At 40.0% G+C, this 13,721-nt stretch overlaps 1 protein-coding gene across 1 annotated transcript in view; it reads left to right on the top strand.

Annotated features, from left to right (window-relative positions):
* Positions 1–11,784, top strand: part of TPPP (tubulin polymerization promoting protein) — a gene marked incomplete at both ends in the record, with an annotated part of 44,581 nt that extends 32,797 nt beyond the window's left edge. Inside the window, one exon of the mRNA XM_080340573.1 lies at positions 11,590–11,784. Coding sequence (XP_080196699.1) covers positions 11,590–11,784 — 195 coding nt within the window. The remainder of the gene's footprint in view (positions 1–11,589) is intronic.
* Between the last annotated feature and the right edge of the window lie 1,937 nt (positions 11,785–13,721).

Raw genomic sequence — 13,721 nt, 5'->3', positions numbered from 1 at the left:
GCCCCTGGGTTCCTTTCCCCTACATTGCTTTCCAACATGTTGTTCCCCAGCTTATACTGGTACCTGGAGTTGTTCTTGCTCAGATGCAAGATTCTACACTTGCTCTGGTTATATTTCATTAATTTTTTCCCTGCCCAGCTCTCCTACTTGTCTAGTTCTCACTGGATGACAGCACAGCCTTCTGGAGTGTCAGCCACTCCTCCCAGTTTTGTGTCATCAGCAAACTTGCTGACAGTGCACTCTATTCCCTCATCCAAGTCACTGATGAATAGTACTGGTCCCAGTACAGACCCTTGAGGGACTCCACTAGATACAGGCCTCCAATTAGACTCTCTGACTAGACTAGCTAAATAGACTAGCCATGTCAGGAAGTTGTCTTTCACACGCTCCAGGAGCCTCCTAGACTGTTTCCTCTCTGCTCTGTTGTATTTCCAGCAGACATCTGGTAAGTTGAAGTCCCTCATGAGAACATGAGATAGTGATGGTGAGAGTATTCCTAGCTGCTTATAGGACATGCAGCAGGACATACTTTCCAGCACATGGACAACCATTAAGATGTAGTAGTAGTCTAGAGGACTACCATTAGCACATCAGAGTCCTCGGCTACAGAGGGAGGAGCCCACTATCCATGTACAGTGCTGCAGGGTGCTCCTGCCTCTCCCCGGAGGTCAGGGCAGTGGTGGCCTCTCTTGTGGAAGATGTGCTAGGGTCAAGGCCTGAGATTCCAGATTAAGGAGGAAGTGGTAGAGGATATCTAAGCTACACAAGGTGAGGAAGGAGCGACAGCTGGAGACCAAGTGGATGGAGACTATGAAGATGGAGAAGGCTGGAAGCTTGTGACTTCTTGCAACAAGAAGTCATCACAGATCTGTTCCAGCTACAGATGTCCAATTTCAGAATAAGTATAGTACTCTAGATGTTGGTGAGGATCAGCGAGATCCATCAGAGTCAGTAGAGTGTGAACTTAGTGTCCAGACAAAAGGGGACAAAATGCGTGATAATGTCAGCCAACACTAACTGACACTATGGGGACATGCAGGTTCTTTTAAGGATCCTTGGTAGAATGAGAACTGGACACAACTTCATAGTTATAATTAGACCTTTATTATTATAGAAAGATTTTCATAATCAGTGTAGCTTATCATTACACAGAATTTCTAGTAATTAGGATAGCTTTCCTATTACCTAAAGTTGCAGTTACATATACTTATCAGTCACCTGGACCCTCTGCAGGTCACATCAAATTCTTAATAATCAGTGCAGAACAGAATAATAATAATCTGGACTCTGCCTTTAAAAAGAACACGAGTCAGTCAGTACTCAGAAGAATAGTGGTTGAGGGGATGTCATAAAGGTCGTCTCATGGTACTCTAGCCCACAGTGAGGGTGCTCCCCATTTCGTCTTCTATCATGGTGTGAGCGTCCCCTCTATCACACCAGGGAGCACAAAAAGCCTTAGCAGTCTGTCTGCTGTTGGATCAGCTTCAAAAACCTTTTAGATTAGTTGATGTATTTATACCTATGTTTGGTCTATACACTTTTCACTAGTGGATTCTGAAGAGGCTGCCAGACAATCAATATACAATAATTTTGGCTGCAGGAGACAGCAAGTTGTGGATGATAATGGCTGCATAATGATCTTTGTATCTTCCTGTCCATTGTGTCCTGCCTACATGTTGCCCTTTCTTTGAGCTAATGGTGCTGCTCCCAGCATACATCAGGCCTTAGCATGAGCTGTGTTAGTCAAAATCTGAGCAAGAGTTGAGTGAACAGTCACAAGAGTCATCCCTGACCACCAAGGGATCACAACTTTTGCCATCCAGAATATCTTATGTGCTATTATACTTCCCTGTTCTGTAATGGGTGTTGCCATACTCCGGCAATAGCGCTGTACCAGGTGTCAGGAGCAATGGCTACCAGTCACAGATATTTACTGGAGATTCCTCCTGTGGATGATCAAGGCATGTATCTTCAACCCCACCTATGTTTCAGGAGTTTTGTTGTTTGGCAGGTGCTAGGATCTGAGATTGTTGCAGATTTACCAACAAGATTTGTCCAGACTTCAATGTGGACCTCTTCTTTGTGGGTACCAACAGTACCACTCCAGAGGTAACCTGGAGCATATCAAGAGAGACTACAGAAGTCCAGAGGCAAGAATGAAGGGTATGGAGCTCTAGTCTTGCCTTCCTAATCCTTACAGGGAGGAAGAAAGCTTTGGTAGAAGTGTACTACACCCAGATTATCGCTTGTGTTGCGGACAGGGCTTTGGCTTCTGTGACCAGAGGAATGAAGGCTACTGAGAAGGGATGGAACAAATGTAACTAAGAGTGTCTTTGCAAACTAGGCTTGCTAATCTACTGAGGACAGTGTTAAACTGGGTATGGAAGGTTACCATAACCTGAAGAGGCATGGTCATAACGGGTAGAGCAGATGTGTCTACATGACTAGCTTGACTTTGGGTCCATCTCAAATGCCTGTACACAAAAGCACATAGCGTGGGGCACAAGCAGGACAAATTAGTTTCAGAGCTATGACCTCACTGGGAGTGTGGAGGTGTGGTGGGACAGCTCTCCTGACTGGAGTGCTACGTTGGATGGATAGAGGCTCTTCAGGAAATACAGTGCAGAAAATGAGGAAGAGGGATTGTGATCTGTGCAAAGGCCTTGCTTTACTGCATCTATCTTTGGATTGGGGCAGGTGATAAGTGAGTAGAGAACTTGCAAGTAAGGAGCAGTGTACAGACCTACTGATCAAGAAGAGGAGACAGATAAAGGGTTCTTTATTCATTTGGAAAAAAACTCACAACCCAAGCCTTGTTACTCATGGGTGACGTTAATCAAGATTAAAGTGACTGGAACCAAGCTCTCTCTAAGATTTCTAAAATGTATAAATAAAAACCCCTTTTAATATGGATGATTGATGATTTGAGGAGATACTCTGGACCTGTTATTCACAATCAAGAAAAACTGGTTAAAAATTTAGGAGCTGAGACAGCCTTGGCTGCAGCAACTAGGTAAGTGTAAAGTTTAAGGTCCTGAGAGGAGTGAGCAAGATCAACAACAGAATTACAAACCTAGACTTCAGGAGGACAGATCATGGCCTCTTTAGTTTCCCACAGGAGACTGCCATGGGGGGCAAAGGGGCCCAGGAGAACTGGTTGATCTTTAAGATAGCTTCCTCAGAGCACAAGATTGGTCCATTCCCATGTGCAGGAAGTTGAACAAGCATGGTAACAGGCCAGCATGAATGAACATGGAGGTTCCACTTATATTTGAGAAGAAACTTCTTCACAGTAAAGGTAGCAGAACACTGGAACAGGCTCCCCAGGGAGCTGCTCCTCTGGAGACATTCAAAACACCCCTGGAGACATTCCTGTGTAGCCTCATCTAGGCTATCTTGCAGCTGGCAAGATAACTCTTGGCAAGAATGGGTACATGCTTTCCTCATTTATCAACTATAATTATTGTCCTTTCTTTTTATTGAACAATTACGATACTTCTTGCCTTCTGAATGTATGTGAAAGGAGTAAAACTTTGACACTTGCACTCATTTAAAACAAATATCTCTCCTTGAGGTTTCTCTGAAACAACTTGTATTTAACCGATTTTACTGAAGCCTCTCCTAATTTTTAAAAATATCTGAATAGGTATGGAGTGGTCTTTCTATATAAATCGAGCACAAAGTAGTTGTAAGTTGTGTTTTACTTCCCTACTGGAGAAATTCTTTTAATGGTGACACAGAATCTGATTTGCATAATCATACATTATGCTCGAAATAGCTGTAACAGTTAACTTGTGTACATTAATATATCTGTGTTACAAAATGAGTTTTAAGTGGATACAGAATGGCATGTGGAGCATAATCTGTGCTAAAAATTATCTCCCAGGCAAATTGTGAAGTAGTAGAGTTATAGACAGAAATGTAGGAAAGTTACAAAAGAAACTTTCCTACATTTCTGTCTATAACTCTACTACTTCACAATTATTCCTTACCACATCATCTGTATGTATCATCAAGTATTCATGTATGTACATATGAATGAATGGTTTCATCAAGTAGATGATTAATTTCGCAGATGATACAGAATGCTGCATGATATCATACAAAGTTAGCTTGCTATTTCCTACAGCTTGTGGCATATGCTGCTTATAGACTACAATGACTTCTAGTGGTTTAGAGTAGAGATAAGACTCTGACATGAGATCTTGTCTTGTGTGTTTTTAGAGGGTTTTTAATTACTTTTTTTTTTTGCGGAAGTCAGCCTTATTGCACAATAAATTAAAATCACCTATTTTTCATTTATAAAAGCAATGAATCAAAATCTGGGAGGGAGATGAAGACCAACGTGAGAGGTTTCTCTAAGTACACTGGTAGCAGAAGGTGGGTTGACTACTTGGTGTGGCAGGGGACCTACTGACAAGGGACAGGGAAAAGGCGGAGATCCTCGAGGAATTTTTTTGCCTCCCTTTTGAATCAATAGGGCTAGCCCTTAGCATTCCCCGGTCCCTGAGCCTGCCAGCAGAATCTGTGGGCATGAAGCAGAACCCACAGTAGAGGAAGACAGAGTAAAGAATGACCTGAGCCAATTAGACATACGCAAGTCCTTGGGACCAGGTAGGATGCATCATCTTCAAATGGCTGTGGCAGCTGGGGGAGGTTCCCAGTGACTGGGAAAAGACAGATGTCACATACATCCTCAAGAAGGGCAAGAAGGAGGGATGCAGTTACCTACAGGCCAGTCAGCATAACCTCAACCATGGAGGCTGTAAATTAACTCCTCTTGGAAGGCCTTTCTCAACACACAAAGGATGAGAAGGTGCTTTGGAGCAGCCAGTGTGGATTTGCCAAGGGCAAGTCATGCCTGATCAACCTCCTTGCTTTCTTTCTATGGTAAGATGACTGGCACTGCAGACAAAGGGGTGAAGTATACCTTTGTTATGGCAAGGCCTTGGCCCCAGTTGCATCATCACCAGGTTGGTGAGCTATGGGCTGGATAGCAGGCTGACAGTCTAGGAAGCAGCTCTGGTGGTTGTAATAGACAACTGACTCATGAATGTGGGTCAGCAGCAGCCCTTGCAGTGAGTGAGTTAGGGCAGCATGGGCTGCATGAGTAAATGTGTGGCCAGCAGGTCTGGGGAAGTGACCCTTCCTTTGTTTGGCACTTGTGAGACTGTATCTGGAGTGCTGTGCCCAGTCTGGGGCTTCCCTGTGCAAGAAAGAGAGTTATACACTGGAGCAAGCCCAGTGCAGGGCCACCAAGATGGTTGGGGGCTGCTTACGGTATATGATGACCATGGCAGGAAAAAATTATGTATCATTCTTTATGTTCCTGTACAGAGAATAGAAACTAGTTTGGTGTTCTGAAGTTAGAGCAGAAATGTTACAGGAACAAAGCATGTGTTTGACTTCTAAAATAAGGACATGAGCTAGAAACCCTACATCTTGTAAAGAAAGCTAATATACCATAAATGTTGTAATTCTGTTATGTTTAATTTGCCTGTGTGTATAAAGCTACCAAAAGAATTAAGATGTGGTCTGTTTAGGATGTGATGCTGGTAAATGGAAGCATTTGATGCAGTTTTTCGTCTTCCTTCAACTTTTTTGTTTTTTAAAGATAATGAGTTTACTTGGGAGACCCCCATTCTTGTGTTCTTTCAATTTTCTAGAAATTTAAGAGGACTATTTTACAGCTGAATCAGAACACATCTCATGAAAGACTGGTTGTAACGTTAAGCTGAAGAAGGTTTCCCCAATGCCCCAGCTTAAAAACCCAACAACCAAAGACAGAAACACAAAAAAACCCAACCAAACAAAAAGCTAACAAACAAAACCCATGTGTCTCTACTGTCCTCCCTGTCCTGTTTTGTCTTCACCACCAACAGGAATGTAAAACGCTTCCTCAGAGAAGTCTTGGCATATTTTTTTCAACTTTGTGGAAAGCCATGTTAATCAGCCTACTAGATCCCATGATTTGTAGTTGCCTGGAGTCTTGAAATGCTTGGTAGCTGGAGTCTGGGGCTAACATTACAGAGGAGGAAGAGAAAGGGTCACTTGTCAAGACTGAATGTGCAACACCCTTAAGGCTGTACACTGGGTCTTATCTTGATGGAGTTGGGTCTGGGCCAGGCAGGTTTAAGTTATTGATTTGAAATTGTTCCTGGGAGCAATGTTATATACAATGCACCTTCTTCCTGTGTTTTGGTCTAGCTCTAGTCAGACTACTAGTTGGCTAGAAGTTTTAGATGCTATATATGAGTTAGGACTTGCAGTGTTAGGAAACCCAAGTGGTATTACCAGAAGCCACTTCTTTGAAAGTCATCACCCTGATTAATTAAAAGTGCTGTTACTTACTGCTTTCTGGCTTTATTGCAGTTGCTTGTTGTTTTCTTCTGTCTGTGTGCACGCTAAACTGAAGAAACATAAAGGAAATCCAGATTTTTCTTTGAAGCTTGATCTTTGTTCCTGACTTTCTGTAGGATGTTTTGGTTTGGTTTTGTTTGTTTTTAATGCATGTGCATGTATCCCCATTAACTGAAAAATCATTTTGGTATGGAGTCCTGGTATAATCACCAAAAAAGGCAAAACTTTCCCTTTGAGAATTTTTTTTCCCATTTCATAGTCAGTTTTAGGTTCTCATTCTTTACAAAGTTTCTGGATGTCACCAGCAAATAAATAGTTTTTTAAATCTTTCTAAAATTTGTAACAGTACTGATTCTGAAGGCTTCTAGAACATTTTAGTTACATAAACAAATCTCTATGGCAACCTTTTCTAGGAAGAAATACTATTACATACTGAAGTTTTATGGTTGACGGAACAAATACAGAAAGCCATTCGCTTTCAGTGAGGAACTGAGGAAGGATGATTGCCATTGACAGAGTGTTGCCAGGAAGATCGTGGCTAAAATGTGTATACCCTTTTGGTAAGGAGATATATTAGCACCTTACATACTGCCCATCACAAGCATTTTGGGCAGTGCAAACACTCCCAGCACACTGCTGCTTTTCTACACAGGAGTACTGTTCCTGAGTTACTGGTTATTTTGAAGAGCAGCATTGTATTCTGAATAGCTAGCACCAATTTTTGCAGCTCCCCTCATCAGAGGGTTAATATAATTGATTTAATTTACCGTGTGAGTTAAGAAAATGTGATAGTTTGGGGAAGAAAAAAAAAGGGGGGGGGGGGATGTTGGGGGAGTAATGCTTACAGTCTGACATTTTGTTAGGTAATGTTTGTAAGTCAAACCTGAGTCTTTGTCAGTGATGGCAAGCAGTGGAAAGAGGTGGGGTGCAAGCCCTCAAAAAGCTAGCTGAAACCCCTTAGGGTGTTCTTCAGGCAAATTGTTTCAGTAAAGGCAGGAGTTCATTGTTAAAACCATTGCACTTCATGTCTGTTTTGAATGCATTATATTCCTGAAGTCCGGTAGCTTCTCTTGCTGCATTTACTTCCCAGTAGTTGGTTCTGGAGAGCCTTTCTGGGAATGGTGCCATTTGTGCAAAGGTGCATGGCGCGCAGCTGACAAGAGCTTGACACGAACTGTACTGGCTGCAGAAACTGAAGCAGTGTAGCTACAAATATGCAGTGATGCACTGATCTGGTTGTGCAGCCTGTTGCATTGAACCAGGTCAATGCTCCAGCTTTCTTGGTATTGGCTTGGTGTTTTAAACTGCGTGCTTTATAAATAGATTATAATGACTGCTGACCGAAAATCAAGAACACAACCTTAGCAGCACTGAATTGTTTTCCTTCTTGTCTCAACTTTGTTCTGGAAGGAAAAGTCCTGAAAGGGTTGGGAATATTTCAGTGTTGCACTGTCACCCTATTTTCATTATTGTGGCACAAGCTTCACAGGATGCTTTTAAGCCTTTGATGCCAAAGTTGAGGTAGAGGTCCTGTTGAGTCCATAAAGGTCATGCTAACTTTACCATGTTGATGCAGTTTCTCTGCTGCAAACAGGCCAAGCCAGTGCAACAGCAAGGCTTTTAGTGGATGTATTTTTCTTCAGCAAATTACAATATTCTTCTACAGTGATGTTGATGGAATGTATATTCTTGATTTCTGTGCTCTCATTTCCTTTTTATTGTAGTTCCTTTCAGTTCTATAAGGATTGATAGTACACTTCTGAAACTTACTCTGATTCTTAAAACTGATAAAATTGAATGTTCTACTTGCTCTGCAAACTGCTCTTTGATTCATCTTTTATCTTGAAGTAGAAGGCAATATCTGCCCGAGTTAAGAGGTATCTTTCATAAGAAAGGAAGGAGGCATGTGGCATTGTTGCTAAGGGTTTAAGAGTTTACGAAGACTATACAGCTTTAACTTCCTGTCTTTCGTATGAGGGCTGTTTCAGAGAGAGAAGTTGAAACATGGGTAATTTGGATGAGCTGTTAGATGTTTTGGTTTCTATCCTGGTCAAACTGGAACAAGTTGCCCAGAGAGCCTGTGAAATCTCCATCTTTGGAGATATTCAGGAGTTGACTGGTGAAGTTTCTGTGCAGGCGCATTTGAGCCTTACTGTGAGCAGTTTATGCTAGATAAGGACTCGTATGCAAAGGTTCCTTCCAACCTAAATTATTCTGAGTATGATTTTGAGTGTTGATAATCTCCAGGGACAGAGAATCCCCAGTCTCTCTAGGTAAGCCATTTCTGTGCTTGACCAACCATAGTGGTGAAGAATTTTTTCCCATGTCTAGTTGGAATTTCCCATCTTCCAGATAGTGTCATTTATCTTTTTTTGATGTTGTTGTTCCTATGTACTTCTGAACTGGACCTATTTCTAATATAAAGCCTCTGAGGACAGGAATAAGATTTGCCTCTCCTTTTTTTTTATTCTGAGTCTGAATAAACACCCTTTTCTCACCTCCTTGTATGCCACACGCTCCAAGCTCCTCACTGTCTTAGCAGCACTTCTCTGTAAACACTGACACAAAGTGGGAGAAGTACTGAATTGCTAATAAAAAAAGCATGATCATCTTAAATTAGCAAATCTACTGGTCTAAAATTTCCTTTATTTCCCATAACTGCTGCTTAGACCATGCCCTGGTCTGATTTTCTCAGTGAAGTTTTGATCTGAGGAGAGTTTCAGTTGAAAGAGGTGGGATGCATACGTGCCTTTTCTGACTCATCTGAGATGTTTCTATGAATTTGGAGGTCATATGACCACATCTTTGGTTGGAAACTGACTATGAAGGAGCATCAGCCATTTTTAAGAGATTTTTCTTAAGGTTATGGGGAGTGCAGTGGTCCAGCAAAATACCAGTAAAAACACAGGCTTGGCAAATGAACAGGTCTTTTGTCACTGATCTCTTCTTTGGATAGAGGCAGAGACACTGAAATGACAGCTGCTGGCTTGTGTTAAGGGAAATAACTGAGTGAAAGGAAGAATGGTCAGTCTTGGAGAAGTCCTGATATTTTTGAAAAGTACTTTTGATTCATTTGGTGTTTCAAAATGAGTTTATAAAGCGATTATATTTGATTCTGTTGTGCTAAGTAAAACTTTACTCTTAAAGAGAGATGGGGTTGTTTAATCAAAAATAAAAATTTAAAGTTCATATTCATCCTCTGTGATATGCAGACTTTGTGGTTAACTGTTTGTGCAAATAAGTGAAGGAAAATGGAGGCTTCTGTGGACTCACAGAAAGGAAAGAAGTTGGATTCCATTTATTGACTTCAGAAAAATATAACTAGAGAGATTATACAACTTACTCTAGATAGCAAACAGTTCACAGAATCACAGAATGGTTGGGGTTGGATGGGACCTCTGGAGTTCATCTTGTCCAACCCACCTGCTAAAGCAGATTCACCCAGAGCAGATCATGCAGGAATGTGTCCAGGCAGGTTTTTAATGTCTCTAGAGAAGGAGACTCCACAACCTTTCTAGGCAGTTTGTTCCAGTGCTCTGGCACCCTCAGTTCAAGTAGAATTACTATATGAAAAGGCAATTATTCATCACAGGGTGCATTACTTTTTAATTAGCTCTACTGTGAATACAGGTTTCCTGGTTATAAGGTGCTAGAAGGCCAATGTGGACAAGAAAACTGTATGAATTAAGAAGCAATACAAGTATTGTCTTAACTTCAATATAGCGAAATAACCACTTCTGTAAATAGTATTCTGAGACTGCAAGGCAAAACCCCCTAAAGACATTTAGCAATGCTGTTTTGAGAAGGGAATACTCCAGTGGTAATTTTCTTTCAGAGAGTGACAGAACTCAGACCTCCACAACACCTTTTTCCTCAGGGCAGTATGTGAAAGTAACACAGCAGTGCAGTGTTGTATGTGTTACATGTTGGGCATATTTGGAGGAAAAAAAGCAGAAGTTTACAACCTGAGATTCTCATTAAGTAGTTATGTATATGAAGAAATTCCCTTAAAACAGCTTTTATTTAAATAGTGTGAAGGACATGTGGCTTTCCATGGTGTACAAGTTATAGCATTTGTTCCCAGTCTAACTGAATCCAAGTATCCTGTTCCTCTTTGAACAGATTTAAGCATCTTTCCCAAGTCTCTGATCTTTTAATGTTCAGCATTAAAAGGTATTTGACATATGTTGTCCTATGGAAGAGCTATGTGTTACTTTGAAAGCCTGTTTATTAAATCTCATTAATGAGCATTTATTTGCGCTGAGGTTGAGTAGAGGGAGAATGAGGTTTTTGATAAAAGATAGGTTTCCTAGAGCATTTACTTTGCAGCAATGATGCCCATGTCACTTTTGTATCTAAAATGCACTGTAACAGGGTGGCATACATAAGAAAGATACCCAAATTTTTTCAGCCTTTGTTCATCTTAGCTCCATTTCCACTACTATGCAAAAATCTTTGGTATTTTCCGTTCTGATTTTAAAATGTAAACTTAAGGATCCAAGAGCCTGCTCCCAGTCCAAGCACACAGCTTAGCATGCTCCTATACTGTCTGTGAAATGACTTTTTCTTTCTGTTTGTGTAGTCACATTTTCTTTGTCTTGATGGCAAACTTTGATTATTTTTTTTTTTTATTGATTTTTTTTTTTTTTTTTTTTTTTTTACGTAGCCCAATACGCCTCAGTGAAAGCAATGTAGCGGAAAGTCTTAGCTCAATGCCATTTTCTGGACTGCTAGTTTGCTAACATTGAAAACAACTTTCAGACCTTCTGCTAGTTTGTTGCTTTTCTCATGAATCCTGGAGTTCAAAATAAATTTCTCTTGAAGCAATGAATTCTAGCTGTATTCGTTTGGTTTTTGTGTATTGGTGGATCCAGGCTTAATGCTTGGATGTTGACATAATGGATTTTGAACATGGCTGTTCCCTGTCACTTGTTTAAATCTTTGGTGCTTAGAACTTGATTATTAATTAGAAGTATCTCATATTGAAAGTCTTTTCCAAGAGTTTTTGACATAACTTGCACTATTTTGTTCTTGGCTATATGATTATTGTTGTTGTGCATAATGGCAAGAAACAAACTTTTTTTTTTTGTATCATTTTGCTGGGATTAGATATTTATGTAGTCTCTATCATTAGCAAGATTTAAATGTTGGTAGGATGTACAAATTTCTGTATTAAGAATAATTGATTTCTAAGGTGGTTTTTTTTGTTTTCTTTCTTTCTTTCTATAGAAAGCCATTTCATCTCCAACTGTATCACGCCTTACAGATACATCAAAATTCACAGGCTCTCACAAAGAGAGGTTTGATCCCAGTGGGAAAGGAAAAGGCAAAGCTGGCCGAGAAGATCTGGTGGATGCTTCAGGATACGTATCTGGCTATAAGCATGCAGGCACATATGATCATAAAGTACAAGGAAGCAAGTAAGGATGAGAGTTTACAACACAGAGGGGAAAAAGAGAGGGCAAAAGAGAATATATTTGTAAGAATGATGTAGATGAATCCCACATGTTTTGGTTATTGTGAATGCTAAGACTATGTTGTCAAGAAATTTTCAGGAACTGGAACTGATTTCAACATCTGCTGAGCTACTTGCAGCACAATGCCACTTCATTACATTCCTCATGTGTATATTGGCAAAAATAAATGTATTGGTACAAAAAAATACAGCATTTTATTGAGCTTTAGATAGAAAAACAGAACAAAAAAACCAACCACCACTACCATAGAACATCTAAGTCAAGACAACTTTATCACGTTTTGTCAATTCAAGCAAAAGATCTCAAGCATTCCTAAATGTCCAGTTGCCCTGAGGATGTCAAACAGAACCTCTTGAAAAGTGGGTCTTTCATAGCAGTCTTTCTGAAGAATATCCCATTATTTATACAGTTTTATTTGACTACTGTTTTGGAGCTTTTAAAAAATGTCTTATATGGGATCTGGCACTTTCCTTAAAACATTCAATAATATACTATTGGGGAGTAAGTGGTTGTAAAATACAAGGTGCTAACCTGTGTTGTACACCACTCATGAAAAACTGAAAAAAAAAAAAAAAAAAAAGCTATTTCTAGGACAATATAGGTTCTAAAGTATTTTATGTTAATAGAAAGTAGTGGAAAATATTAATACTTTCCTCCTGTCTATACTTTGCTTTGTTACTGTGTGTACTGTAACATAGTTCTGACTGGCTGGATTTGGATGGAGCTATTGTACTAACCTGAGAGGTGATGAATGAGACATTACCAAGAAAGTTTATTAAAGCTTTTTGCAGTCTGTTTTCAAGTTTGCACTGCCTCACATTTGAAATGAAGGGGGCATCAAGCTAATTAATGCTTTAAAATATTGGTTATGACTAAACACTGCCAATCAGTTTGCTTTTAAGTGAATGTTATTAAGCACATACATTGGCACATATTCCCTTTAAGCTCTAACATACCTAAGAAAAGTTTACAACCCCTTGGAATGAGGACATTTACAATTAATATCCATGTAATTAGGTGTAGTTTGTCCACAAAAATATGCTGTTATAACCAGGATACATTTTATGTTAGATTTGTTTGAAGCCAAGGGATGTGATTCTCTGTTCACTTTTGTTGCCTAACTTGGGAGTAATTGTATTGATAGGCATGGCTTTCTGCTGCTATAGAAGGAGAACTAGTTCTACGAGCTTAAGGTACAGGCAGCTGAGTGTGACCTGCCTGGGGCCCAGAATGCCAAGCAGCGTAACAGGAATAAAAATAACTCCATTTTTATATTGGTTAAAAAGGAGGGAAAAGGCTGGTCCAATTTTCTGCAAGACCCGAACAAGTACCCTAATGTATTACTCTGCTTTTCTAAAACTATGAAAGATAAGATTTTCAGTATTCAAAATCAGTTGCTAGCAGTTCTGCCGTGCTTTCTTTCCAAAAGAGCTCATGCACTGATTTTCATGTTCAACTCTCAATAAAGGTTAATAAATGTATTGCTCTCCCCCAACTGCATCAGCATCCCACTCAGAGCATTTAAAATGTACTGAGCACTGTGTGCTGTCAGTGCAGGTCAACAGGCTGTATTTGGCCAATGTCTGGAAACAGAGCACTGTTTTTTCAGCCCTTAAACTGTTCATGTTTTGTTTTTCGGACATTGAATGGTAGCCTTTATTGTAACTTTGCCTACAATGACCCTTTGAGCCCATACATCAGCCTGAAACCAAAACAATAACAAAACAAAGGCAAGGACTTCCTTTGGACTTAGAGGTTTGTTTATAATATATTTGGGGTTTTGTTTTGAAGAGGGATGGAAATTTTCCAAAACTTAAGATATGTAGTAAAGATTTAAATGGATTTTGCCATGGTTGGCTCTGGTTACCTGGGAAGATTTTTGAT

This window comes from Nesoenas mayeri (genome assembly GCF_963082525.1).
Source record: "Nesoenas mayeri genome assembly, chromosome: 2".
NCBI lineage: Eukaryota > Metazoa > Chordata > Aves > Columbiformes > Columbidae > Nesoenas > Nesoenas mayeri.
The sequence above is the reverse complement of the archived record's forward strand: the minus strand, read 5'-3'. Positions and strand labels throughout refer to the sequence as shown.